This window comes from Periophthalmus magnuspinnatus, chromosome 13 (assembly GCF_009829125.3).
Source record: "Periophthalmus magnuspinnatus isolate fPerMag1 chromosome 13, fPerMag1.2.pri, whole genome shotgun sequence".
NCBI lineage: Eukaryota > Metazoa > Chordata > Actinopteri > Gobiiformes > Gobiidae > Periophthalmus > Periophthalmus magnuspinnatus.
This window is the reverse complement of record NC_047138.1, coordinates 11,956,724-11,983,001: the sequence shown is the minus strand read 5'-3', so window position 1 is coordinate 11,983,001 and position 26,278 is coordinate 11,956,724. Positions and strand designations below refer to the sequence as shown.

At 40.2% G+C, this 26,278-nt stretch overlaps 1 protein-coding gene across 1 annotated transcript in view; it reads right to left on the bottom strand.

The window, feature by feature from the left end:
- Window positions 1–22,687, bottom strand: part of gucy1a2 (guanylate cyclase 1, soluble, alpha 2) — a 28,376-nt gene extending 5,689 nt beyond the window's left edge. The window contains exons 1-7 of the mRNA XM_033977140.2: window positions 22,257–22,687; window positions 15,755–15,816; window positions 14,524–14,642; window positions 12,593–13,479; window positions 7,032–7,244; window positions 4,806–5,078; window positions 2,185–2,328 (exon numbers count right to left, since the gene is read on the bottom strand). Coding sequence (XP_033833031.1) covers window positions 2,185–2,328; window positions 4,806–5,078; window positions 7,032–7,244; window positions 12,593–13,479; window positions 14,524–14,642; window positions 15,755–15,816; window positions 22,257–22,580 — 2,022 coding nt within the window. The 5' untranslated portion in view covers window positions 22,581–22,687. The remainder of the gene's footprint in view (window positions 1–2,184; window positions 2,329–4,805; window positions 5,079–7,031; window positions 7,245–12,592; window positions 13,480–14,523; window positions 14,643–15,754; window positions 15,817–22,256) is intronic.
- Window positions 22,688–26,278: the final 3,591 nt, after the last annotated feature.

The following is a 26,278-nucleotide window of genomic DNA, read 5'->3' as shown; positions in this document are numbered from 1 at the left end:
ACTTCACTGTGATTGATGAAAACTTCCTGTCACTCATGATGGAGGCTGACCAATTGGAGAAGTGGGTGGGGACAGTAAAGTGCATCCATAGACGTGCATTCAACAGAAACATGTGGCAGTGATCTTTACTTTATACTGTTACTGTATGTTAAAGGCCCTGTACCCAACTTTTTCCCATGTATTTGAACAAAATTAGTTTTGTCCCAGTATATTGTGCAAGCAGCTCTTGAGGTCAATTTAAGTCTACTATCTGCATTTAAGTATAAAGTTTTTTACTGTCCGATAATCAAGATGTGCACTGTTAGCATGCTCGTTGTTAGCATCACCGTGACAGCAAACTCCGCTTTCGTCACTGAAAGTTATGAAAAATGCTTATATAAACTTATTGCGATAAATAATTAGGATGCTAAGAATGCATAAGGTAAGTGAGGAATAACTTTTAACCACCGCAAAACGTTTAAAATGAACCATCTCTGTTTTTCATGCTTTTAAAATAGTAAAAATCGGTACAGCGCCTTTAAATTAATTGTAAATAACTGCATGGTAAATGACACCTTTTCATGAACACCATTTTGGAGTTTTTGTAATCTCTCTCCTCATTATGCTCTTCTTGTGGGCCTCTCATAGCTCCCTCTTCTCGCTGCCTCATAGCGCTACACAGCTCTCATACTAGTTTGCATAACAGAGCAACTGGCTGGAGATGAGTGCACTCGGTAAAACGCGTTGATCATGCCGGATCTGTAGCACTCCTTAATTCTAAAACCGAAGGCAGGAGGGATAAGAGCAACATGCTGCAACAGAGAGAAACAAGTTGGAAGAGAAGGCAAACCAATGAGAAGTAAAAAAGAACAGCGATTTGGGAGAGAAAATGGAGGAGTGGGAGACCATGCCAAAAAATGCTTGGCAAGGCCTTTCTATTTTGAGACAAATGTTTGGGGGCAGCAGTGCACGGAACAGTGTCCAGTTTGTTATCCTGTGGCTATTTGAATTCGAACACAATTCAATTTTAATGAAAACACTCTTGTAAACAGTTCCCATCTAACACTGACTGTGAATCTGGCCAACAATGCTAATTCGGTTAGGTCATTTAAGGGGACTTTCAAGAGGCCAAAGCAAGACAGATAGGACAGAAATATATCTTTGAATGCAAATGAATCGACTTATGATTCAACTAATCAAGAGGTAAAGGGTAGAACCAAAGAATTAAACATTTGGATAAATATTGCATTTACGATCAATTTCAAAATTAAAAAAGGACCATATCTCCATCCTTGTTCCTTCTTCCTGTCACTTCCTGTTTGTTGGTATCGTATTATGGTGTCATATTGTTTGTTTTTGTTTCAGAGCTGATGAAGTGCACCTGATGAAAAACCTGAGCCACCACCATTCCAGTGACCAGTAGGTTTTCTGCAGCAGTAAATTTTGTTGACTTTTGCTTAGTTTAAGTAAATTTTTTATTAACTTTCATTTCATTCATCACATTTGAGTTATTTGAGCAAAATTATTCATATCTTTTGAGAATTGTACCCTCACCCTAGACCTCATAGAACTTATATTAACAGAACATATATTATGCATGTTGTATTGTTATTGGCCTTTAAACGTGCTCTTAAGTACCTTTGCTTAATCATTTTACAGCTGTCATAATCTAAACTGGTACAGCTCTTCATCTATGGACTTGAAAATTGCACAAGGGCTCCATCTGTGACATCACAATCCCAGGAAATTTCAAACCTCGTGTTTGGTGAGGCTCAGAGGCAAAGGACCTTTTACAGAGGATTACTGAAACCAGTATGAACGACAAAAATACAAAGTCAGGTATGTTTTTAATGAGGGAACAATACAATGGTTAAAACCCCCAAAAAGTCAGTCATTGATTTAAATGCACTTTCTTTCCACATATAAACCTATTATTTTCCTTCTCTGACCCAGTTTCACCCCAGCAGTAGAATCATCATTCTCCTCCCAACTCCTCCCCGCACCACCGTCGAAGACCCCAGGGAGATATTCTTTCCCTGACATGTTGAAAAATAAGGTAAAGTAGGCCAAGAAGACATAAGGATTATCTCCCAAATTAAAAAGATTATGAGAAAGTCAGTCATGGTATAGACTTTACCATCTACTAAACATTGGAAAAAATATGTTTGTTTATTTTTACCTGGATCAGTAGTACTAATAACTCACCTTGATTGGCCTTCCATCTGGAGTAAGTACTTCCTCTGAAAGCTCCATCATCTTCAGAGCCATTTGAGCGATGGGCTTGGCATGACTGTCCACCTTCTTATGCAGTCCCCCTGCCACACAGTAGGCATCTCCTATGGTCTCAATCTGCAACAGAATGTATTTTAAAAAAACAGTCAGTGGTGTAGGTAACATCACATACTTTTTTGTAACCTTCTCAGAAACCTTCAGAAATGCCTTCGTGGGTCTTGTTGCAGACCAGCTTTTTTTCAGTTGATGTTTTTGTTGATTTGGGAAGAAGTTTTGAAAACTAGAATGCCTGATAACGAAATAATCTTGCTTAAATTTGTAATATGCAAAGAAGAATGTTTTTTTTATGGATTCTTATACTTAAATATAAATAATATAATTTAATGCCAATATAAAGTTTGTACAATTTAGCATTTTTTTAATTAAAATGGGACACGTAACTTAATTCTTGTAAAGTAAAAATGTTCATGTTTTCCTCCATAGAGTATATTATAAAAACACTTTGTGACAAAATCTTAACAATGTGCGATATCATCTGATTCTATTTTATCAGATGACATCGCACAGTGTTAGAAGTAGTTTATCAATCGCAAACCCAGAAGAAAGAGCCGCAGCATTTCTAGGTCTGGCTGAGCACTGGAGGCCCACCCTTGCTTCACTTTGTGGTATGAAAAAACTGCGTGAGTACTTCTGATGTGCCAAAAGATTTGCGAGAGCTAGAAACAAGTCATAGACTCATTAATAATAAAATATACTTTTTTCTTAAAAAAAAAATGGGTTAGTAGGTGTAAATGTCAGTTTTTTCTTCAAGGTATGTTTTTATTGCTTCGAGCTAACCCTGTCAGATGAGAAAGAAAATTGCACTTAGTGAATTGTGAAATAATAATTTTACTTTTTCAGATATTTTTAAATCAAGATAACTATTCTGACTTCAAGTTAATCTAAATGATGGGCTCCTGCAGACATTTTTGGAAACACATTATAAACCCCATAGTGCTTTAATTGGAAGCGATGCCCTATTGAAAGAAAGCTCTGAGAAGTGAAAACAACGAGACAAACGGTTTGCATTTCGACTTTGCAGCAGGAAAGTCATTCAGACAGTAACCATGACAATAGCAACATATGGACGTTCCTCTGTCTCTTCTCCTCTCTCCCTCTCTTTGTGCCTATTCACATAAAGCCTCTGCCTACAATCTCCACTCTCTTCTACAATATTGTTTACCTCACATCTCTGACAAATAACACTGCAGAGATGAACTATTTACTGTAGTGTAGGTCCAGCTGATAGGGAAGAAGTAAAAAAGGTATAAAGGATGAGATGTGAGCGAAAGAGCAAAGCCAGGGATGGTTTTAGAGCCCTACTGGAGTGGCACTGTGTCAGATGGCCAATAATCACACATGGTTGTTAAGCTGCGACAGAGCGGACATTAATCACTGACTATTCCCCAACTCGGGTGCACACTGACACGAAGAAGCACGAAAGAAACACGTCGGCTCCAAGGCAAAACACAACACCAGTTTTATGGGGTTGTCTTGCAATGATAGCGGGTAAAATAATATGTGCTTCGAATGAGAAGAAAGAAGTAGTAATCCATTACACTTATTCAGTTATAATCACTAACTACTTCAAGGAGTAGTTTAATTACAACAAATCTTAGGCATTTGATGTTGTGGGTTTATATTACTTTATAATACTGTAATGTTAATATTCTCATTTGATTTTAAGTAGCAGAAAGACCACATGGTAATGGTCACATTTTTATACAACACTTTTCCACCTTCAAGACACTCAAAGCGCTTTACATCAAGGAACCACCCACACACACATTCATACACCGGTGTACACGGACACTGGGGTCTTGCCCAAGGACACAACGACAGCATTCATCTGTGGAAGCTAGAATCAAACCGCCAACCTGTAAGTCGGTGGTTCTGACCACTCAACCAATGATGTCTACATTGAAATTATGTTAAATGTGCACTACACAACTTTTCTGGTGGAGTCTTAAGGTTATTGCTTTGGAATGTTCCACAGTAATGCATGACTGGAATTACAAATTTATCCATCTCCATGTAAGCAAGCAGGAAACAATCTTGGCTGACAATGAAAACATCTCAAATTCAATAAGTAATGCCATGCTATGGAACCTTGTATGTAAAGCAATTATATCTCCATGCAGAGAAGCAGGTGGCAGTTACATAGTACACTTTAAATTATGTCTGCGTGATTACATAAAACAAATCTGATGTTATGCTCAAACACTAATTGTATTTTCAGGAAATACATTTAACCCTTATTTGAGTAACTACAGGGATCACTTCTTTATACTACAAGAGAGCTATTATTTTAAAGAAACAATGCCCTTATTTATTTTTTTCCTAGTTATGCTTTTGGCACAATTAAATCACAAATGCGTTTATATATGATGTTTATAATACATTTTTCATTCACCCCTCAGTCACAAACAACTACCAGAGGGCACACTTACTGCCATGTGTTCAATCATACATTTGAACAGGCAATCATAGTACAGTATCTTGCCCAAGGACACAACAACAGCATGCATTCTATCAGCGGGATTCAAACCACCAACCTTATAGACATCCAGTATGCCACACTGGTAGTCGAAGCGCGTGTAGAGCTCGTTCAGCATAGAGATGACCTGCATAGGTGTGCACTGTGCGCACACGGCCGTAAACCCCACGATATCAGAAAAGAGCATTGTGACATCATCAAACTTCCGGGCGGGAACATGTTGACCCTGCCACAACTTCTGAGCCACGTCTCCCGGGAATATGGAATAGAGCAGATCCACAGTCCTCCTCTTCTCCTCCTCCAGAGCTTGGTGTGTCCGCTCCAGTGTGGCCTGTTAAGAGAGACAAGCAGAGGATTAGCTTAGTTCTATCTGATGTGCTGTTTGACTGGAGCTCTACTTCTGGGACTAGTGCAGCAAATTAAACCTGCTGAGGCGTGCAGTGGTGCAGTCATTGGATTTATTAGGGTTATTTATCATCTACATGTCTGGAATGATGTGAGGTTTTGTCATTGTTAAAGCTAGAAGTGAAGTAGTGCCTTTTGATTGCGAGTTAACATGTTATTGTGTCTTGTGTCTGGCTGTTTCCTTTTCGGTTTCCCCCTTAATCTACAACATGAACAACAGGCTAAATCAAGGTGCTCCTGACTGTGAAATAAGATTTGGAAATGGGTCTCCAAGCTCTGAACTGAGGTCGCACAAAGTCTCTGACAGGTTTCCCCAGCAGCGTTGGGTTAATTCATAAAGTAACTGATAATCAGTGAATTTGCCTAAATCAAATGTCAAAGTGTATAATAAAAAATCTGCGGAACAACATGATAAGGTGTTAGGTCACTGCGAGTAAATACATTTCAGTCAGAATACTAAGAATACGTTTAGTATTTAGCATCTTAAAATTTCCATTGGTTTAACATAGGCTAAGATAAATGTCTATGAGGATGTGTAACGACAATCCCCATCTTTATAGACTGCAATGATTTGTGATGTTGTTATAGTAAGTTTATAAGATTTATGCATTTTTGTTATATATATAAAGTAAAGTACATAAAGGGTTGAGAAATCTGTGTGTATGTGTGTGCTTGTGTGTGCTTGTGTGCCTGTGTGTAGAGTCTAACTGGATAAGCATTTAACCCCAAAGGAGTTCTTGGCAAATGCGCTTTACCATATTGTGATATAATTATTCTAGTTTGTGTGCCAGGGGTCTCCAACCGTTTTCCTCCGGTGAACTACAAAACAAAAAGCCAGAGAGGTACTAATTTTAGTGGTTGCAAAAAACTGAGTAAATGTAAGAGCCTCAGCAAGCCTTACATGGGGAACAGTTAGATGCCTGTAAAACATAAACAACTATCTATTTATTAGTGCAGAGTTAAGCATCAAAATGACACATTTATAATAGTAACAGGCATTTCATTCATCGCATTTGAGTTATTCAGCACAATATGTATAATGCAGAAATCCCTTGGCAAGCTGCTTAGAAGGGGGTAGAGAGCTGCTGGGAGCTCCCGAGCTACAGGTTGGAGACCCCTGCTGTATGCATTCAAAAGGCAACTCAAAACTTTCTCATTTGATCAAGTGTTTTAAATTTAAATTGCTGCACTGTTATGTAACCCATCTAGGGCTGAGCAAAAAATCAATTAAATCAATTATTCACACTTTAATGATTTGTTTGGAAGAAAATCAATTTTATTTTCCCCTTTCTTGGAAGAAAGGCTGCTCACTGCAGTCACAGGGCATGGTATGTTATGCACAGCTATGTTTTAGAAGTGATGTGGTCTTCCTATGTGTATTTGTGGCCCACAGAGAAGATGAAAGCAAAGAAGAAACAGGGCAATGCTGACTGATCAGTCAAATTAAATACTGTGAAAGTACAAATCCCGTCTTTTGGTCCACATCAGCTGTGTGCATACTGCATCAACCCTGTTAGAATTAGTTTGTGTATTCTCATTCATAAAATACAGATAGATTTTCCCCAATGGTCAATGGGTTAAATATGATCACTTCTCAATATAATGTTGCTTGTACACTACAAGTTTTTGTAGTTTTAGTGGAGGGTGGAAAAAATCGTAAAGCAAATCGAGAATCTAATTTCTTGAGAAAACTTTTTTTTTGTCAAAATCGTCCAGCCCTAAGCCCAACTATTGTTATTGTGTTATTTTAGATTTGCGCTGAAGCACTTAGTGTTTGTGGTGAAGCACTTTGTGGCTTCCTTGTCTGTATCGGTGCTGTATAAACAAGCCTGTTTGCTTGCTATTCCTAACCACCAGTTTTATTACAACACTACTGTACCTTTAACTTATCCATTCTCTTTTTCAGGCCGTCCTGTGCTTTGGCTTGCTCCCCAACCAGGATCACATCTCTGGTGGCGTCATGGATGGGGATGTCGGACAAATGCAGACCACGCCCCATCAGTTCTTCCAGTTTGTCCACACGAGGAGAGCCCAGAAACATCAGCGAACAGGACTCCGGGACATGGAGCATCTGGCCTTTCAACTCCATCACCTGAGCACCAAGAGATACAAGACAACAGATTTAGGCCAAAAGGTGAGATTTAAATATGCAGAGGGGAAATAGGAAAATGTTGCATCAGGTTGTGCTGATGGAAAGTTATGGTTATGTATTGCAACACCGATTCTCTCAATGGGCTGTATGGAAACAGGTAGATTAGCAAACAGCTGGAAACAACATCCCTTTGACTTTCCAATGGGGGCGAGGAAAAAACTCCAAAACTAAATATACACATGGAAATAACAGAGGGATAACCACAAAAGACCAGTCTGATGTAATCAAAATTTAATAAAACAAAGTTGCCAGATTTTTTTATGCAATGTTATGCAGTCTTTTTACATAAATACAGTATAACTAGATCAAACGTGTATATTTCTCCCATCTATATACCTACTTCAGTGCTTGATAAGTTAACTTTAATCAGAAAACTAGTGATGGACAGATTTGGTTCTTTTGGATCGGCTCCCCGTGAAGAGCCAAATCTTGTGACTCACACAACAAACAACAAACAACACACAACAAATCCCTACTAATTATTATTCTGAACATTTTTTCAACAACAAAAATTGGTAATAATCTGTTGTGTTGTTAAACGAAAAAATATATGTAGCTTTTCCTTCTAGTGCCTATACTAATTTAGCTCTCATCGAACAACAACCCATCACTACAGAAAAAAAAAAACATGAAACTGGATAAACTGGTGGCCTAGAGAAATATATAATCACCCTAATGCCACTAAATCCCTATAGGTCAAACGACTACAACTACTGCCTCTCAACTGCTGAAATTCAAAATACATGCAGGTACACCTAAATAAAACATGTGTACTACTCAATCCCAGGATGCAACTTGGCTCTGCACGTCCAATTCTATACCACCAATTTTATACCTTTCCTTAAATACCCACAACGCCTTGCTCTTCTTCATCCCTCCTTCTCTCCCCCTCTCTCTTCCTCCATAGTGTCAGATAGATTATTCCGCTAGTGAGCACACTGCAGCCCTGTTTTATTTATAGCACAAGGCTCTCCTAGGTCTGCATAATACATAGTCTACATCCACACACGATTCATCTTTGCACTAACACACCCAGTACGTCTCAATAGGATGCAACTGTCCATTTTTCGGCACAAACATATTGATCACGTGGTATCAATGCGTCTGCAAAAATGGATGGAATTCAGACAAGTGATTAGCGCAGGAATGCTAATTAGCTGAAAATGTTATTCCCGAGTCTATTTTCTCTCGCGTAAGCTTCAAAAACTACTAAAACTTTTTGAAGGCTTAATTACAGTCTAGGTGTTGTTATATTGGATGTTTGTGTGCATATAGGTGTCAGTCAGGGTGCAGAGCTGATGTTTGCTGAGGTAGTGTCTACCGAGTGGGAGGGCCTACCTGCCTGCCTGCCATACTAACAGCCGTCGCCATGGAGACTGTGAAATCAGGAAAGCCACAGACAAAGTTCAACACATACTCCAGATCCGCTTGTACAAATGTCGCTGTCAGACCCAATGCGAACAGTGTGGAGGAGAGGAGAGGTGCGATGGAGTGTGCCACACAGGATGGATGAATGTACAGAATTTGAAGGACACTCTTCTAAGGACACATTTTGAATGTAGTATAAGATGACTTTTTCAATATTTTCATTTTTTGTTTGATAAGAAGACTATAATTAAATGGTTAACAGGACACAAGAATAACTGTATATTTGAGGTATCTAAATATTTGAACTGAAGCTCCAATGCCTCATTTATTTAAAACAGAAAAGAAATTCAGTCATTTTAAATACCGTAGTCAGTGATGCGCTTGGGCGAGTTCTACAGCCAGTCAGTCCTCTGTCAGCAAAAGCACGTAGTTTGAAGAAGGTCAGACTTTGTAGGAACAAATTGGACTATTTTTGTGTTTAATGGCACTAACATAAAGTCTGTCTTGTCTGTGTTATTGAAAACAATATTGAAAGCAATTTGTATTTGATTAGATTTTTAAATTGAAACTCAAAGATCACACAATATGATGAGATTTTTTTGCCATATCACCTCATTGCACTGTTTTGTTGCAGCAGACTAAAAATCACAGGGAACTACATTGACCATGATCCTTTGCTGTTTTTAATCCTTTGAAAGAGCAATGACTAAAAGCTTATCAGGGCTCATTTGTAGAAAAAGCAGCATCTATAATACGTCTATAATACCCCTAGACCCCTAAAATATATCATAATAAAATGATCAAACTGTTAGATTTGATTATGACATGCTTAATATTTCAACAGTTACGTGGCATTTTCGAAAGTGTCACCTTTTCCTTCTGAACAAATGAGTGTTATTCTGATATAAGTTAATACTATTGCTTAGGCAGTCAATTGTTACACAAGTATTTCTTCAGCTCCTCCTCCTGCTGCTTCTGGGCTCACACATACACACAATGGACACATGTGACATAATAATATAGAATGGAACTCAGAGACACACGTCCCTGGAGGCCATGGCATTGGCCTAGTTGTACGCTCAGCTCACTCTTCAGTCCTTCTGCCTGCATCTCATAGTCACACAGCCAAGATTCAGATCAAGATTAACAGAGAACGGTTACACAATATATAAGGCTTTGAGAAAAAGTTGGAGTCAGAGTTTAACGATTTAAAAAGTAGAAAATTTCATGGTGAGGTTTGACATGAATTTGATTTGCAATTTATGTCTTGAAATCAAGGTTTTGTTCACTATGCAAATTTTAAATCCATTCAGGACTGGAATATGAAGAGTTGAAGTATCACATGCAGTGCAGAGCGTGTTTGTGGAGCTCTAACGTACTATCGGCTTCATTTTGTTGATGCAGAGGATGATATGTTGCTTAAATAATCGCAGACTTTACAATGGGCCAACTCAAATCCATCCAGTTGTAATTGGGATGAAAGTAAAATTTTATGTCACAATTATGATGAGCAAAATTATTGAGAATATCGCAATTATTTGATGAACGTTTTAAGAGACAAATCATTTCCTGTGGTTAATAATTTGGTGTTTAAAAAAGCTTTATATACTTGTATTTCTGAACTTAAAATAACACCAGGGTTAAGTAGCTTTTTTCTTGTAGTGTAATGGTGATTCTCTTTGTTGGTTATTATTACTGTCCCTTCCTTAATATATTACGAGTTTTATAACAAAAACTGTAGTTGTGATTAGATTTGCAATTTATGTCTAGAAATCTAAAGTGCATTATAAACTAGAATTAGAGTTCAGAATATATTACATTTTTAGTGGCTGTCTGAAGGTTGGTTAAAAGGTTAAAATCCTGCTCTTGACATAAACACCATTGGTTAAGTGGTCACTGACCCCCAGTGTCTGCGTACACTGGTGTATGAATGTGTCTGTGAATGGGTGAGTGGTTCCTTGATGTAAAGTGCTTTAAGTGGAATAGCACTGTATAAAAATAACACCATTTACAATCACAAATGAATATGGTGTTCTCTTTTGATCACTATTAGCTATATTATTGTTTATTGTTTTATCCCCAATAGTAATTACGCATGCAGCCTCAGTGCCGTGTCACATATTTGAATGCTTATTGAAAATGGATGAAAAGAATGGTTACTTCCACAGCCAACAGGAAGCTGGCATGTATGAGGGGAAGGGAGAACCAAGTGACCAATTAAGGAGGGTCCAGGAGAGCGGTGGACGTGAACAATTGGACCAGGTGATGTGGAGAAGGAAGGTGCGAGGTGGAAGGGACACTAATGGCTCGTCCTTTGTGCGCGCACTGTGGCATGTCAACATACTCCCATTTGCATGAACAAGCAGCAAGGAGTCAATGAGTCAGGCCTCAGCGACTCACTCACACACTCTAACACAATGCTTACGCGCTACCATCTCAGACACAACGTACAGCTATTGACAGATATCTCAAGTATAAAAGGTGTCATCAAGTGTGCGTTCAACTGTAACCAAATGTGTGGTCATATTAAACTGTAGTGTATTGATCAAATAAAATGGCACTAGTTGTAAGAGGGCCAACAACTCTAACAATCACTCATCAATAATTGAATGGGAAGTAATTGACATCTGAGATTGAGATTTGACTGGTGCACTGTTCAGCTTTAATGTTCCAGGGTATGGCATTTACTTACTTGTTTATCTCCTATCTCCATGACAACCACTTGGCACCCACAGGCCAAGTTACTGGTCAAAGAGGCGACCCGACTCACTAATTAACTAAATTTAACTAAATTTCTAATTTTACACTGTATTTTTCAGCAATAAAACACCTGTAATCAAATAAACGCAAGATAGATAAGTGTAATGCCATAATTTGGGGCATTTCAGGTGAAGCAAAAACATTTCCATGGAGACCAGCAGGTGGGCCTAGCAGACCTGCAACAAAACTGTAATGCAATATCAAAGGTAGGCTACTAAATTGTAGGCTAAATAAAATAATGCATTTAGCCTACATGCAATGCACCATAATATACATATGCAATATTTTTCAGACCTAAAGATGGTAGTTATTCAGTCCATTGTTGGTATGATACATGGTTTGTTGTGGAAAGTACATGAAAGTACAAGTACATGGTGAAATTTTGCATATAAGCTCTTTCAATTTTAGGATTAAGCTAAGATTGTAAAATGTTCTTTTTCTAGGATAGATTTGCAAGGTGAAATCAGCAGATGGTAGGTTGCATAGATCTTGAGGGTTTGTGGTGCAATGCTGTCAAAATCTGTTTCATATTTGTTTAGAATCTTTGTCGTGACTGATGTTGCCTGGTTTCAAAAGTGTTGCAGGCGGTTTGGCTTTATTACATGTGAAGTCTACATCTCGACGGGCTGTGTAAATAAAGCCTGTCAAATTAGCAGCAGCTTCTTTAGTGCAGACACAGAGTGAGACATGATGTGGAGATGATGCAACAGAGGAAAGGAGCTGTGTACACTTCCCACTGTACGCTCCGAGACAGATGGTGGTTTGACCTTTCAGGAGGACAGAACAGGTCATATCCCCGGGAGAAGAAGACACAAGAGTCCCACTGCAATCGCCCCCCAGCCCATTCAAACCATGTGTGGCCTCTTTACCTTGGCCCGTCGCCTCGCACTGCTGCCCTTTCACTGAAAATGTCAGGCCTCCCCTCTCTCTCTGTGGCCTATGCTAGCGCTCTCTCTTCAGGTACTACAGAAGGTACTACAGTATACAGAACAACTGTGTAACTGCAGCATATACCACAGTCTATCATGTTTAAGACGAAGGCCAGCGACTTATGACGCAAAGTAAGGAACATGTATTTTACATTTTTGTGTGATGTCAGTAGTTTACTATGAAGAATATCATCCAACAGTGTCTGCACATGAGCAGTGAGTCACACATACCTTCTCCTTAGTTCCAGCCTGCGCGATGTCAGGCCTGGTGCGGATGGTAAACGGGGATGCAAGCCTTAGGAGTATTCCCTTGAAAGAAGGCTCCATTTTGGGCGAAACAATCTCAAAACAGTCCCTGAAGGAGAGGACCCGGTGAGGCTCGATGCGAGCCTGCTTTCGGAGTCCCTCTCCGAGCTGCAGCAGCTCCATGCCCGGTCCCAGCACCAGATGGAAAGGGAAGGCCCGGCAGAAGGTGGCCAAACCGATGCGCAGGTCACTGGGGTTGGTGGACAGAGACAGAGGGGGTCTCTTGTTTGGTGCAGAGGTGAGGGATACAGAGCATGTCTCCTGGATCTGGAAGGACAGGCAGACTGTGGGGCTGGAGGTGGGAAAGGCAGAGGGAGGGGAGGGGGAGGAGGAGGGGGAGGCTGTGGGGGAGGCTGTGGGACTGGGACTCCTCGAGTCTCCATCAGTCTGCTCTAAGTCCTCTGAGGGCAGAGGGGTCAGAGGAGGAACCTCCTCAACCTCCACCTCCGAATGATAGAGTCGCCTAGCAACTGCTTTGATGAGGCCTGGCATGACCAGGCCCACCACCGGAGCCGGGTTCAGACAGTGCAGCAGCAGCACTTTCCCCCTGCTGGCACGCTCCTCCTCACACACTTTGTGCACTTTCCTCCACTGTTTCTCCTCTTCGTGTGGGTCCTTGCATTGGAAGGACGGGCTCTCAGATGAGGCTCGGCGCCCTGTGGAGGTGCGAATGTGTTCCAAAATGGCATCAAAACCATTGAAAAAGTCTTGAAGGTTTCCTCCCAAAGCACGAAGCACTCGCTCATTCTCTTCAAAACACAGGCCAAAAAACTCCTCTCCAAAATGCTCTCGAAGCTCACAGAAGGGCACTCCTGAGAAAGAAACACAGCAAACATTTAACTTGTATAATAGTCTGTGCAGACACTGTGTATTACTGTGTAGTACATGCAGTTTACACACACAGAAAAATTGAGGTTCATATTATTATGTGACATGCTTAAAGCTTCATATGACCCCACCATCACATCCTCTCATCTTCACTTTATTAAATCCATTTGTCTCTCACTCTCACACCCTGAAGAATACTCCATGATTAGTATTTTAATGGGACCCGTGATATTAGAGCACTCAGTGACATGGTGCCTGTCGAGTAGCACTGTGCACACATTCAAAAGATGAAAAACAAGTAGGTAAAGCTGCTCGGAACACCCAGACAGGAGGAATTAGACACCCATCTGCTCAGGGAATACCTGGGAGTCCTTCAGGACAATCTGGAGAGTGTGTCAAAAAACTAAATGTGTGTTTTTCCAGATGCTGTGATAAGCGACCAGTACACATACATAAAGGCACGTATGTAGTGATCTTTTAATACGCACAATGTGTCCACTACTATGCAGGAGAAACCAAGTCCAATGACACTGCAACAGTGGACCTTTGTAACCAGACGAACAGGACATTAGTGAAGGTCAGAGTAAAGTGAATTATGAGCAACTCCAGCTCCTGTCTGCATAGTGAGTAGCACTGCAGAGGAGGACAAGAGGGACAGAAGGTAAGAGAAGATTCTCCACGCTAGAACAAAGATGTACGAAGTGACTCACAAGCCCAACACTACGCGCTTTTGTGTGTGTTTTTCTGGGCCCACAGTGACTACACACAGGCTGCATACACAGGGCTTATGTGTAAACACATGTAGGCTACATGTGTGTCAGCATGTGCAATAGTTTATACAACACTCTTCACTTTCAGGAGAGGTGACAGTGGCTTTTCCAAAGGTCTGCCCTCTGGGGAATGGTATTAATAGCCCCCTGCTGTACCACTGATTTTGATTCATGAGGAAATGTGCAGAAAAGTGTTCGAAAATGGTAAGAGAAAGAGAGGGCACACATTCATTTATCTGTATGTAAGAGAAGCCTCACCCATTATGGTGGCCATATACTGCAGAATCTGTAGAACATCTTCTTCTGAACCAGAGTTTTCTAGAAAAGGGCACTTTTCCTCTTTTCTGTCTCTTCTCTTTTCCTCAATGCTCTGACACCTTAGAGAAACACAACCATAGTATTCATAATGCAAGTGATATATTGAAGAATGGTCAGGTTTAAAACAACAATTAAAATTATAACAAACACTGAAAATCAAATTATAGATATTTTTCTAACAAAACTACAGCAAGAGATGAGATGAAGAGGAAAGAAATGAGGAGGCAGAGAGTGAGGGACTGAGCGGGTGTCTGCACAGACATGTGTGAAAGGCAGACAGTGACGTGAGAGAAGAAAAGGAGAGATGGGGATGCCACAGACAGCCTGGAGACAGCAGGAAGACAGCAGGTAGACATTCAGGAGATAGCAAGTTAGAACAGGTAGAAAGCAAAGTGAGAGCCAGGAGGCAACCAGGAATCTGTAGGCTGATAGAAGATGCACAGTCAGGTAGACAGCAGGTAGATACGCAGGAGACAAAGGGTTACATCCAGGTAAGTAGACAGCAGTAGAGAGAGCAAGTACACAGCAGGTGGGGCACAAGTAGTTTACAAAGCAAGGAGATATAGTAGGTGGTTGGCAGGAAGACAAAAAGGTTAAAGGTCCTATATTGCACAAAATGGATTCTTGTGAGCTTTAAGGCAGATTATGTTGTTACCTTGTCAAAAACATACCCGAAGTTGTTTTATTTAATTCACACATGTTTGAGTAATCCTTTATTATGCAAAACTCAAAATACTCTGTTTCACCCAGTAAGTGTTAGTTTTCAAGATAATAGCTATGGAGTATGGAGTTTAAAAACACCGTGGAGCACTGCCATTACCATGTAACATCACAAGGTGGAACAGAGTGTTTATATTTGAGAGAAGAACTCTAAATAGTAAGTCTAAATATGTAGGATTTGTGTGTTAAACAAGTGTGAATAAAACTAAACAAAACTCCAGGTATGTTTGTAATGAGGAAACATTATAACATATATTAGAAAATAGCGTAATAATGCCATGTATAGCAAATAGAAATTAAGCAGTTTGGTGGGCCACAGTAGGTATAAAGCAGGTACACAATGGGAGGAAACCAGAAGAAGGTAGACGAAATGTAGAAAGCAGGATATGAAGGTAGGAGATAGAAGATCAATATCAGTGAAATACAGCAGGTAGACAGTGTGTGAGCTCACCTGATCTCCTGCTGTCTGTAGAAGTTAAGAGTCCGCTGCAGAGCCTCCTGAACAGTCTGTGTCTGCAAATGAACAAAAGAATAACTGTGTCAATGTTTTAAATATAAATCACACTGGCAGCTTGTTTTGTCATGCTTACTCCAGTGGCTAAAATTGTAAACTGCACTTTTTTTGATGCTGTGTTTTAAATGTGCACTATGTAACTTTTCTGTAGTAAGACCCATAAATTGCTTGCCTCCGTGGTGTTTTTATCTTGCCTGGAATGTTCCACAGTATGGCTTTTAATTTATCTTTCATATATTTTTACTGCTGAAAAAAGTGAGCGGGGTCTCTTCTCCAAAGTTTTTTACCAGTAACTTGGCCTGGTGATGCTTCCTGCTTGTCTCCATTGAGATAAGTTTAATGCCATACTGTGCACAATTCCAGGCAAAGCAGTAGCATCTCCATGGAGACAGAAAAGCAGGGGATTCTCTACCAGAAAAGTGACACAGTGTAACTTAAAAATTGTCTCTTAAATTTGAACTACAATGTTTCACAGTTGCAACAATTTTGACATGTATACTACAGGCTTGTACAAGAGTGTTTATGCTATGTAATTTGCATTTCTGCGCGCTTAAGCTTAAGAGGGCGGATACAATCTGATTATGTTTGAAACAGCTCAAACGCACGGCTGCAGTGACAATACTGGAACACTGTGTGCCAGCTGGACAGGTCAGTGCCAGGCCCACGCCCACTATGGATACTCGACTGACAGCAAAGGATGCATTAGTGTGCAAATAGAAACATGCTAATACAACAATGCATTTGTAGTGATATAAAGGGGAATGCCAATATCATCTACTTGCTCTTTTTTATTTTATCTCTGTATGGATAATGAGATGATATTTTAGTAACCCATTCAAAAGTTGCCAACAGGTGCCTTTAAAAGGGCCTGTACCTGATCTCAAACCATGACTCAGTAATATGCTTTAGCCTGAACTTTTAGTCCCGCCCACTTAGTCCTTTCTGCGAATGTGATTTTGCCCCATGATACAGAAACAACTGTTCCTTGTACGTCTCTCATCTCCGCATATTTACTTTTTTCACTCTTGAAAATGCACAATGATAGAGAATCAAGAGTGTAAGATAGTGTCAGGCATTTGGTTACCCATGATTCTTTGTAACAACGTGCCTGATTGGATGAAAAAAGATTATCCCATCAGTAGTGTAAGTTATTGTCTGAGAAGATCCTATGTAAAATGTATAGATTATAATATAGCTAACAATTTATTTAATATTTTTCCTATTAAGCAACTTTATAAGCTTTACATACTTGTTTGAAAGAACACACTGCAAGTTTCTATTATACACAATATATGTAATATTGTTATTTTGCATATCTTCAAAGCAATGTCAGTTTTACCGATGCATTTGATTTATGTCTTTAGTTTTTAAAGAGGCTGAAAATAGAATCTCTTGGGATATAAATGCTCGTGTCCAGATATAGTGGTAATATTATTTTTGTCCCAAATCATCCTTATTGTGGTTGTGTTTTAAGCCATTTACAGCCTTTTTATTTGAGTTTTGATTCTCCACACTTTGTAACTCAAGTAACTCAAGTAACATCATTAGACATCTCTGGTTCAACTTTGAAATCAAATTGCTAATTCTTTTGTGTGTGTGTGTGTGTGTGTGTGTGTGTGCTTGTTTCTGTTGTTTGTCATGTCTATTCTGTATTGTATTGTATTTTGTACTGTATTTAGATTTTTTTTGTCTTGTCTCTTGTCTGCAAAGGAAACAAAAATCAAATTCAAATTCTTTTTACCCATATTGTACAATCCTTTTCTCATGAAACTGCCCTTGATTTCACCACTCATTTACCATGCAGAAGGTTACCGCAGAAAGCCCCACTACCAAACAGAGCCCAACTGTTATCAGGCCACACACCAGAACACATGTGCTAACACTGCTCTACACAAATACATCACCATCATTAGCCTGCATTGTTAGCGTAGCTGTTTACCTAACACACAACTCAATAGGCCATGTTATTTGCACTAAAGCCACAATGAATAGGCTCTTCAGGTTCATTTTTATTTCGTTTGGGGATTGTATTTTTTTCAAGTGAATTCGATTTTTCATCTCTCCTTGATTGTTTTGTTGTTTGTCCTTACTTTGAAAGGAGAGCTAGCCCCATTTGTCTGGCTCTATCACACTCTCCCCCGCTCTCTTGTTCTTAGTCAAACTCCTCTGACTTGTACCTGGCGTTTCTGGATGACTGATTTGCTCTTGCAAATAGGCAGACACCGGTTTTAATAGAATATGTCCTTGTCTCTGTTTTCCATTTCCAGTTTTATATTAACGAGGAAGGCCGCAAAGGACGGGAACATTGAATAGATGCAATGGATGTAGACGGGTAGTTAGACTTTCCACAATGAATACAAAGAAATTCAAATTACTGTATGTATAGAGTTCAACGGGTGATATAATCCTAACTGGACTTTGTTTTAGTCCAACTAGCCCATTTATTGTTGCTTTGCATGAAATATTCCACAGTATTGCATTATCTATCTAATATTCATTTACGGGTGTTTTATTGCTAAAAATTACCTTGAAAAGAATCGCCTCTCCGCGGATCTGACCTGTGACCTGGCCTGGTAGTGTCAACCGCTTATCTCCATAGAGATTTGTAGCTTTAATATTGCACTGTTAAAGATTCCAGAACGATATTAAAAGCAATAACATCTCCATGGAGACAAGCAGGTGGCTGCCCCTTTACCCAATATATTACATGGTGTATTAATATTGATTAGTAGAGATACTAACCGATACTATAGATACTAATTTGAACAGGTATCGATAATAAAATGTCCCATTCACAGGACAGAAATGAACCTTTCCTGAATAGCTTTAGAATGATCTTGAGCTGTATCAAAAACCACTATGGAACCTACCTGGACATAAAGTACTATGATTTTATATTGAAAATCACATCCTATTGTCTAAAGAGTGTTTTTTATAATCATTGTGGTATCAGAATCAGTATTTAGTATCAAGTCTATTCTTTAGTACTGAAATAGTTTGAAATTTTAGTATTGTGACAACACTATAGTGCACCTTAAAATGTACTCTAAATACAGTACAATACACTAAACCAAAAAGATTGATACTTGAAGAAAGAAAGAATGCATTCTGTAAAGCTTATGGTTAAAAAGCCCATATTGTTGAAACCTTAAAAAATGCAATGAAACAGATAAAACAACTCAATGTCCCAAACAACTGATAAGGAAACGAATTGCTCCATTCTCTTATTATTCGTATCATTAAAGAAAGCTCAAACTCCAGATGAGACCCTTCCAGATATTGCGTGTAGCGAGCCTCATCTGTCAGAGCGCTGACAAATACAAAAACATCTCTCTCCGTGTAATCAAAGCGCACGGTTCTCTCAGGTTGGGGGCTGAAAGAATTGGATTATGGAGAACAGTGATTTTTCCTGTGTTTGTGCAGTGATTGGGAAAGCGTGGAGGCATCTTTGTTACATGGCAGAACGGTAAGCAAAAAGTGTATTCAAAAATCATATGATTGTTTACATAAAGCTGCATAGTGTTGTTTCGATACTAACTGATTTCAAGCACAAGTTCAATACTAAGGAATAGACTCGATACTCGATACTGATTACGATACCACAATGATAATAAAACAACACTTTTCAACATTAAATCATAGTTCTTTCTATTGTATTAATATGTGGTCTTAGATCTATGTAATCCCTCAGTGGTCCAGGTCGGTTCCATAGTGGTCCTAGTCTATGTGGTCTTATACTTATTCTGACACAGCTCAAGATCATCCTAAAGGATGGACCTTCAGGAAAGGTTCATTCTGTCCTGCGAATGTGACTTTTTTAGTATAGATACTCTGCTCAAATGAGTATCTAGTTTCAATACTAGATTTAATATCTGTTAATGTCTGATTTAAGATACTTTTGGTAACCTTGCATAAATACAAGATAGAAATGTATGCCATAAATGTGTTATGTCATGATATTGTATTTTTAAAAGTGAAAGTGTCTTACGGGCTAGCCACAGGACATCATCGGCCTAGTTCGCATAGAGAGTTGGCAAAGGTTTAACGCCAGATGCTCATGATCAAAGACAGTTGAATAATTTGAAATATCTAATTTAGCATATTATTCGAATACTTGAATCTTTACTGAAAAAGTGTTGGGCAGAACTAAACAAGATCTACAGAAAAACTCACTGCAAAATGAGACAGATGACTTATAACTGATTTGGAAATGATTTGATTTTTATTTTAAAGAAGCACCATGTTGCATTTCTGGTGGGTCCACTTGTTTATAAAGAGATCTTACGGCATTACTTAGAATGTTCCACATAACGGCATTAAAGTCATCTCCATAGAGACAAGCAGTTGATTCCACCTATACAAATGTTAGGTCAGATCTGGGGAGAGGCCACCCCTCACTGCGTGTTTTTCCAAGAGATTTTTCATCTATGGAATTAAATAAATGCAAGATAAATACAAGTTTCATGCTGTACCAAGGAACATTCCAGGCAAAGCAGTAACATCACCATGGAGACAAGCAGGTGGCGCACGCTCCACCAGAAATGTTACATAGTACACATTTAACAAGTGATGCTGCAATAACTAATTACTAATAAAACTTTGAGTAAATATAATGTGTGTATTCTCACTTGTTCTCTGTAGTAGTTCCTTTGATACACAACAGTAAACAACACACACAGCTCATGCACACTGGCACTTTTCAGCTCAAATTTGTAGGCAACACCTGAAGCTTTGATCAGCATCACAGGTCAGCGGGCTAATGGACACTTCCACAGCAACAAAACACACATGCGCACACACATACACACGCGCGCACACACACGCACACATACGAGAGACTGTTGGCCACATGTTGAAGCCTGTGGGTCAGTGCAGCCTGGCTCTGTTCTCTCTGTCACGCTCCGGTGCAGACAGCCCCACACTGAACCAGAGCAGAACTGACCAGACCAACGGCAACAGGTGCTGTACTGTTGTGTGTGGTTGTACAGCTTTGGAGGAGGGAAAAGTTTCTATGGAATTACTCTGAAGAACCAAAATAGCAATTAATATCACTCAATATGAGGACATTTTGGTTAAGTGGGCCTAGTTGCAGATGCAAGTGCTATATATAGTGCTACTATTTGCCCTTCTGCTACGTGGTGAGCATCCTACACAAACCCTCAACCACTAATAATAATCATAATCATAATAATAATCATAATTGTATCATTAAAGCAAACAAGTGTACCATTTGAAAGAAGTATCCACATTTATTTTGAATTTTCTAAGAGTCATTTGTCATCCAGAATATATTATGTTAGCCTGCATAACCCACGTTATTTATTTTGACTCTAGACAGATACACTTGTGTACTTTAATAATTTTAGCTCCCCTTTTGAGTCTGGACTGCAAAATATTTCCAAAACTAGTGATCAAAAACACTGTATTCAATTAGAGACATCAATGCAAAATGCTCAAATGAATCCTACTGTTATATGCAACTTTTGAGCATAGCGTTTAGGCAGTGTTCTTTTTTATAATCTCAAACAAACCCAAAGTGGGACCACATATCTTACTCATCAGTGTACTTTTCATGACTTAATGGTTATTGCATATAGAGATACAGAGATAATTAGCATTAAATTGTTGTAACCTCATAAAGTGCTGTGCTATAAAATGTTGTAATTACATGCAGTCTATCATAGTTATGTCCTGCTCCCAATAATTGGTTTTAATACAACACGAGTTGCTTGTGAGACAAGGTGAAGAAAACAACTATGAGGTGAAAGATATGAAATAGATTTGTTTTGGAGCATTGTCTATTTGTGGATACCGCCTTCTTGAACTCATGAGAAAGCAAAGTTGTGCCAAATGCTGACAAAACCTAGTGCGTAACAGTGAAAGCCTGCCACTTTAACCTCTGTCCTGCTTTAGCGTCTTAGGATTTTCCATCCCCTTCAGAGTCAACCTAAGGACAGCAAATAATAACATCTATGACTCGTTTCAGCAGACGAAGGATAGCACGCTTACATACGATACAATATGAGTTTTCATGTCTCTTGTCCTGCAGCCTGCTGTGGTAAATAAACTTTTCTTTGACAACTTATTCCCACAACACAAGGCACAAAGGGCGTCAATCTTAGGCTGAGATGACAAGTGCTTTACAAATTGAAATCACTTTGTCTTTGTCTTCACCAAAGCCACATTTGTCCCTTGTCTTAGAATCAAAAAAGGTCAGCTCCTGGAAAAAATGACTATAGTATTTACATATAGGCCCCATTTCACTGGACTGCATTTATCCATTTTAGTTATAGGCCTATTTGCATAATTCCATTTTTAGAGTCTAGTTTGTGTTTGCGGTTACTGCTTAGGTAATGGCCATTTCATAAGCAAGTAAAAACCAGACTGGCCTAATGTTCCCCATGGGGCAATATAAGCTCGTGATAATGTGCTGTCCTACCGTGGGTGAGGTGAGCCGTCTCAAACTCTCCCCCAGCGAGTCTAGGTTCACTCTTCTCCTCCTGGTCGCTCGTTTGTGGGGTACACTCGGTCCCTGCTGCTCCTCGCCCACTGGGCACGCCGACCTCTCCACGGGGCTGCGTCCGTTCCACAGCACCGCTCTCTGGGCAGAAGGAAAAGACGCAAAGGGGCATCCTCGGGGCTCCTCCGTGGGCTCCAGACCACCATCTCCCCCTACGTCTCCCCCCGGACTTTCGAGCCCGCAGTCAGAGCCCACCGAGCTGCTGAAGGACTCCGAGGAGATCTTGCGCGAGGATGAGGACATGGTGATGGCGAGGAAGAGGAGGAGGGTAAAGCTGAGGAGGAGGATGCTACAGCCGCTTGTGTGTCGCGTCCAGCTCCGCGCCGGGGACACATCAGATAGTGGGGGTGTGAGGGATAGTGAAAGGGTGGGCTGGTAAAGGAAGAGGTCTGTCTGTAAACGGTGTGTGCATAAGGATGTGAGCTGGCCGGTACGTGTCTGTGTGTGCGTAGAGTTGTCTGTCTGCGTGAGACTCAAACCTCGGGGAGAGAGCGCGGGAGAGAGGGGGTCGACTAACGGCACGCAAACATTTATGTAAGGCAGAGGCGGGGGAACGCTGCCCTCCGAAAAGCGTCCTTATTTACCCCACAAAGCCCACCTTGCTCCCCGGGAGGGCAGACACAACGCAGAGGATGCCCCTTGGTAGTAAATTGAGATTTTACGGCCAAATAGAGCGATTGCGTTGACTGGAACGTGAGGCGTAATCTCTTTCTGTCCAAAAACTATGTTAGCTACAATTAAAGAAACGGTTCAAACATAAATGTCGTCAAACAAAAAATAAGTCTATAGGTTATCCTCGGTGAAACGCAAAGCTATTCCGCAGCACGGGGGATCTAAAAGGTCCAGAGACGCAAAGTGTCCTCTTTTAATCCCAGTATTTGCAGGAGGAATCCCCAAAGTCACAGCAGCCGGGTCTCCGTCCCTCGTCTCCTTTCCACCTTCTCGTCCTCTGCGACAGCTCCTGCAGCTTCTCTAGAGCCTTCGTGCAGTTTCGGGGAGGTCTATGTGGAGCCTGTGGAAGGGTGCCCAGTGGCAGCGGGTTGCCCTGTCCTCATTAGTCCGTGTTTGGCTCACCGCTGCCCGAGGCTCCAGGTAGCAGGGTTCGGTGGCTGATCAGAGGCGGCGGTGTGAAGGTGCGCAGATGGAGAAGAGGGAGAGCGCGCGGGCAGCGAGCAGCAGCACGCGCCGGCTGGATCAGAACGTTCCGCCGAGCTCGCGCTCAATGAAGTCAGCGTCAGTGCACGAGCTCCTTTGCATTGAGATGGACAATAAATCAACCAATCAGAGGGCAGATACAGAAAGCGCCAGGTGAAAGGGCTTCTCGGTTCTCTGTCTCTTTGGAAAAGGATGTAATGAATGGACAAAAATACTGCCTTTTTGTATCAAGTTCAAGTTTTATGGACTTTATTATGAAGGCCCAACACTACATTTGACATAAAGTGTGTGGATCAAACCATTCTAAGCTTCTAAAGTTAAAAAATAAATAAATAAAAAATACCCACCTAAGCCCAGACAAAGCTTTCAACTAGATTGATGATCTGTAGTTTATGCATCTTCAATAGACTATCAATCAGGGCATTCATAGCACAAAAACATGTAATTGTCTCTGACTTTCCAATCCACTGGCTTGGAATGACAATCAACAGAATGAGATTGTAATCACACAATAATCATGGTCAATAAAGCAGGTTTATGGCAACCTACCAACTGTTCTGCGAAGAGGCAGGAGAAATATGCCCCCACTTTGGAGAAACAAAAGCTGGCAACACTGGCGCACACACAATGGACCCGCCACAATAGAGCACACTGTTGCTCATGTCTGGCACGGATCACAACCATGACCTTGACCTCAATCGACAGCACCCAGAAGGGACAAGCGTGACGCACCATTGAACATACAAACACATGTCACTTCCTGGAGGTGTCTAGTACTAATTCATTTGACTTTCTGGACTAACACGACCCCAAATACCCCAGTCATTATTCTCTACCACAGTACAAGCAGCTGTCTGTCCTTATCAGTTTCTTCCTCTGTGTCTGTTATCCATCAGTAATGTTATAGCCATTTAATGAAGCTTACAGGACAATGGAATAAATATTGCTCAGCGATAATGCAGCTACCCAGCAGCACAATTGCTGCTTTGAAATGGTGGCATAGATGGATGGGAGTTTGTCAGTCAAACTCACAGAACAAGCAATACTCTTGAAATTAAAATGAACAGTGCACCATTCAATATATGTTGTATCGTCTTATTGGGTTCTTGAGCGAGACACTTAACCTACCTTGCCTATTTATGAATGTAGTATGTGGTGGTTGGAGGATGGTGCAGATGGACAGCTTCGCTTTCAGCAATCTACCTCAGGGCAGGTGGGAATATTTAATACCTTCCCAACCCCGTAAGTGGGATTGATGGATAATCACTACAATGGAGCACTGGTGTAGGCAGGTTTGTCAAGAGTAATATAAATCTAAGCCATGTAGATTTGCTATATGAGTTTTCCTTTCAGTATTAAATTAAATTTAACAAATAGAATATGGCTTGAGACTTTTTTTAAAACATATTATCTAGGCCAGAACATTAGGCTACTAGAGGGAGGAAGCTATACGCTCATAACTCAGGGACGAAGGAAATACCAAGAATGTTTGCAAGACAAATTTACGACATTAAACAGAGGAATTATGCCAAAAAATTGTCTGGTCACTTTGAAGAATGTATACAGATAATTTAGTATATACCTCTACAGTAACTCCCTATTCACACACAGAGGAAAAAAACACCTGATACAAGGAAGAAGGGGGGAAAGAGGAATGTAGTGAGATAAGAAGAACGTCATACTGACACACAGAGCCAACCCAGGTACTTTTCTGCGAGAGATATCATAGAATGCAGTCTGAAAGGCACTATTGAATACTGTATTTGGCAACAAAACGTTTGGGGCTGCAGACGACTAAAGACAGACTATCAATTAGTCATCCAAAAAGTGAATGTGGTGTGGCGCTGGCAATGGCTCTCAAACATATCAAGTATCTCTATGATCTGAGCATGTATCTGACTCAAAATGCACTCACAAGACCACAAGCTCACAGTAGTTCATGGGATGTAGTAAATAGAAAGAGAGAAACTCCAATTACAAATCGGCCCATATAAAACCTCATAATCCCTAAAATCCCCAGTTGATTCATACTAATTTTGGTCAACTAAGACACCATCAGGGCAGCCTTGTCTTTGCAGCTTATCTAAAGACACTTAACATGATATAATACCATGCACTGGGGCCAACACTCTATGGAATCACTTTGCGCAAGGAACTGACATTCAGCTTCACAATATGACAAACTGTAACTCACTTTCATTTGCATGGGTTTTATATACTTCATGTAACTTTAACAACTTATTGGTGTTTTTATGAAGAGATAATTATTTACATCAACGGTTGTCACTATTAAGATTTGGAGCAGGTACATTTTCTTATCATTTGAGTGTGTAATAAACACCACTGAAAGATTACTGTGTATCTACCATGTGTGTATGTGTTATCTAGGGACAGGACAAAGCAATGGCGGTTGGGGTCATAAATCTGCCCTAAGCCAATCTAATTGGCTATAACCATCCATCACTCCATGCCACAAGGCTGCCATTACCCATGAACCCGAGGCTCTCTCTCACTTGTCCTATATAAATAACCTACTGTACTGCACTGTCTTCAAGGAATAGAAGGCAATTACAGGGAGGTTAAAAGAAAGTGTATGTTGGAGGGTCATAAAAGACATTGTGGAAGATGGATAACAAACAATTACATTAGAATTTGACAGATTAAAAGATTTCACAATCATACTTTGGCTAATCTTAGTAAGCTAGACATGTAACTACCTCAAATGAAAATGTGAAATTATAGAAAAGTGATATGTGTAATATGCATGATTACCATTACTACTAAGA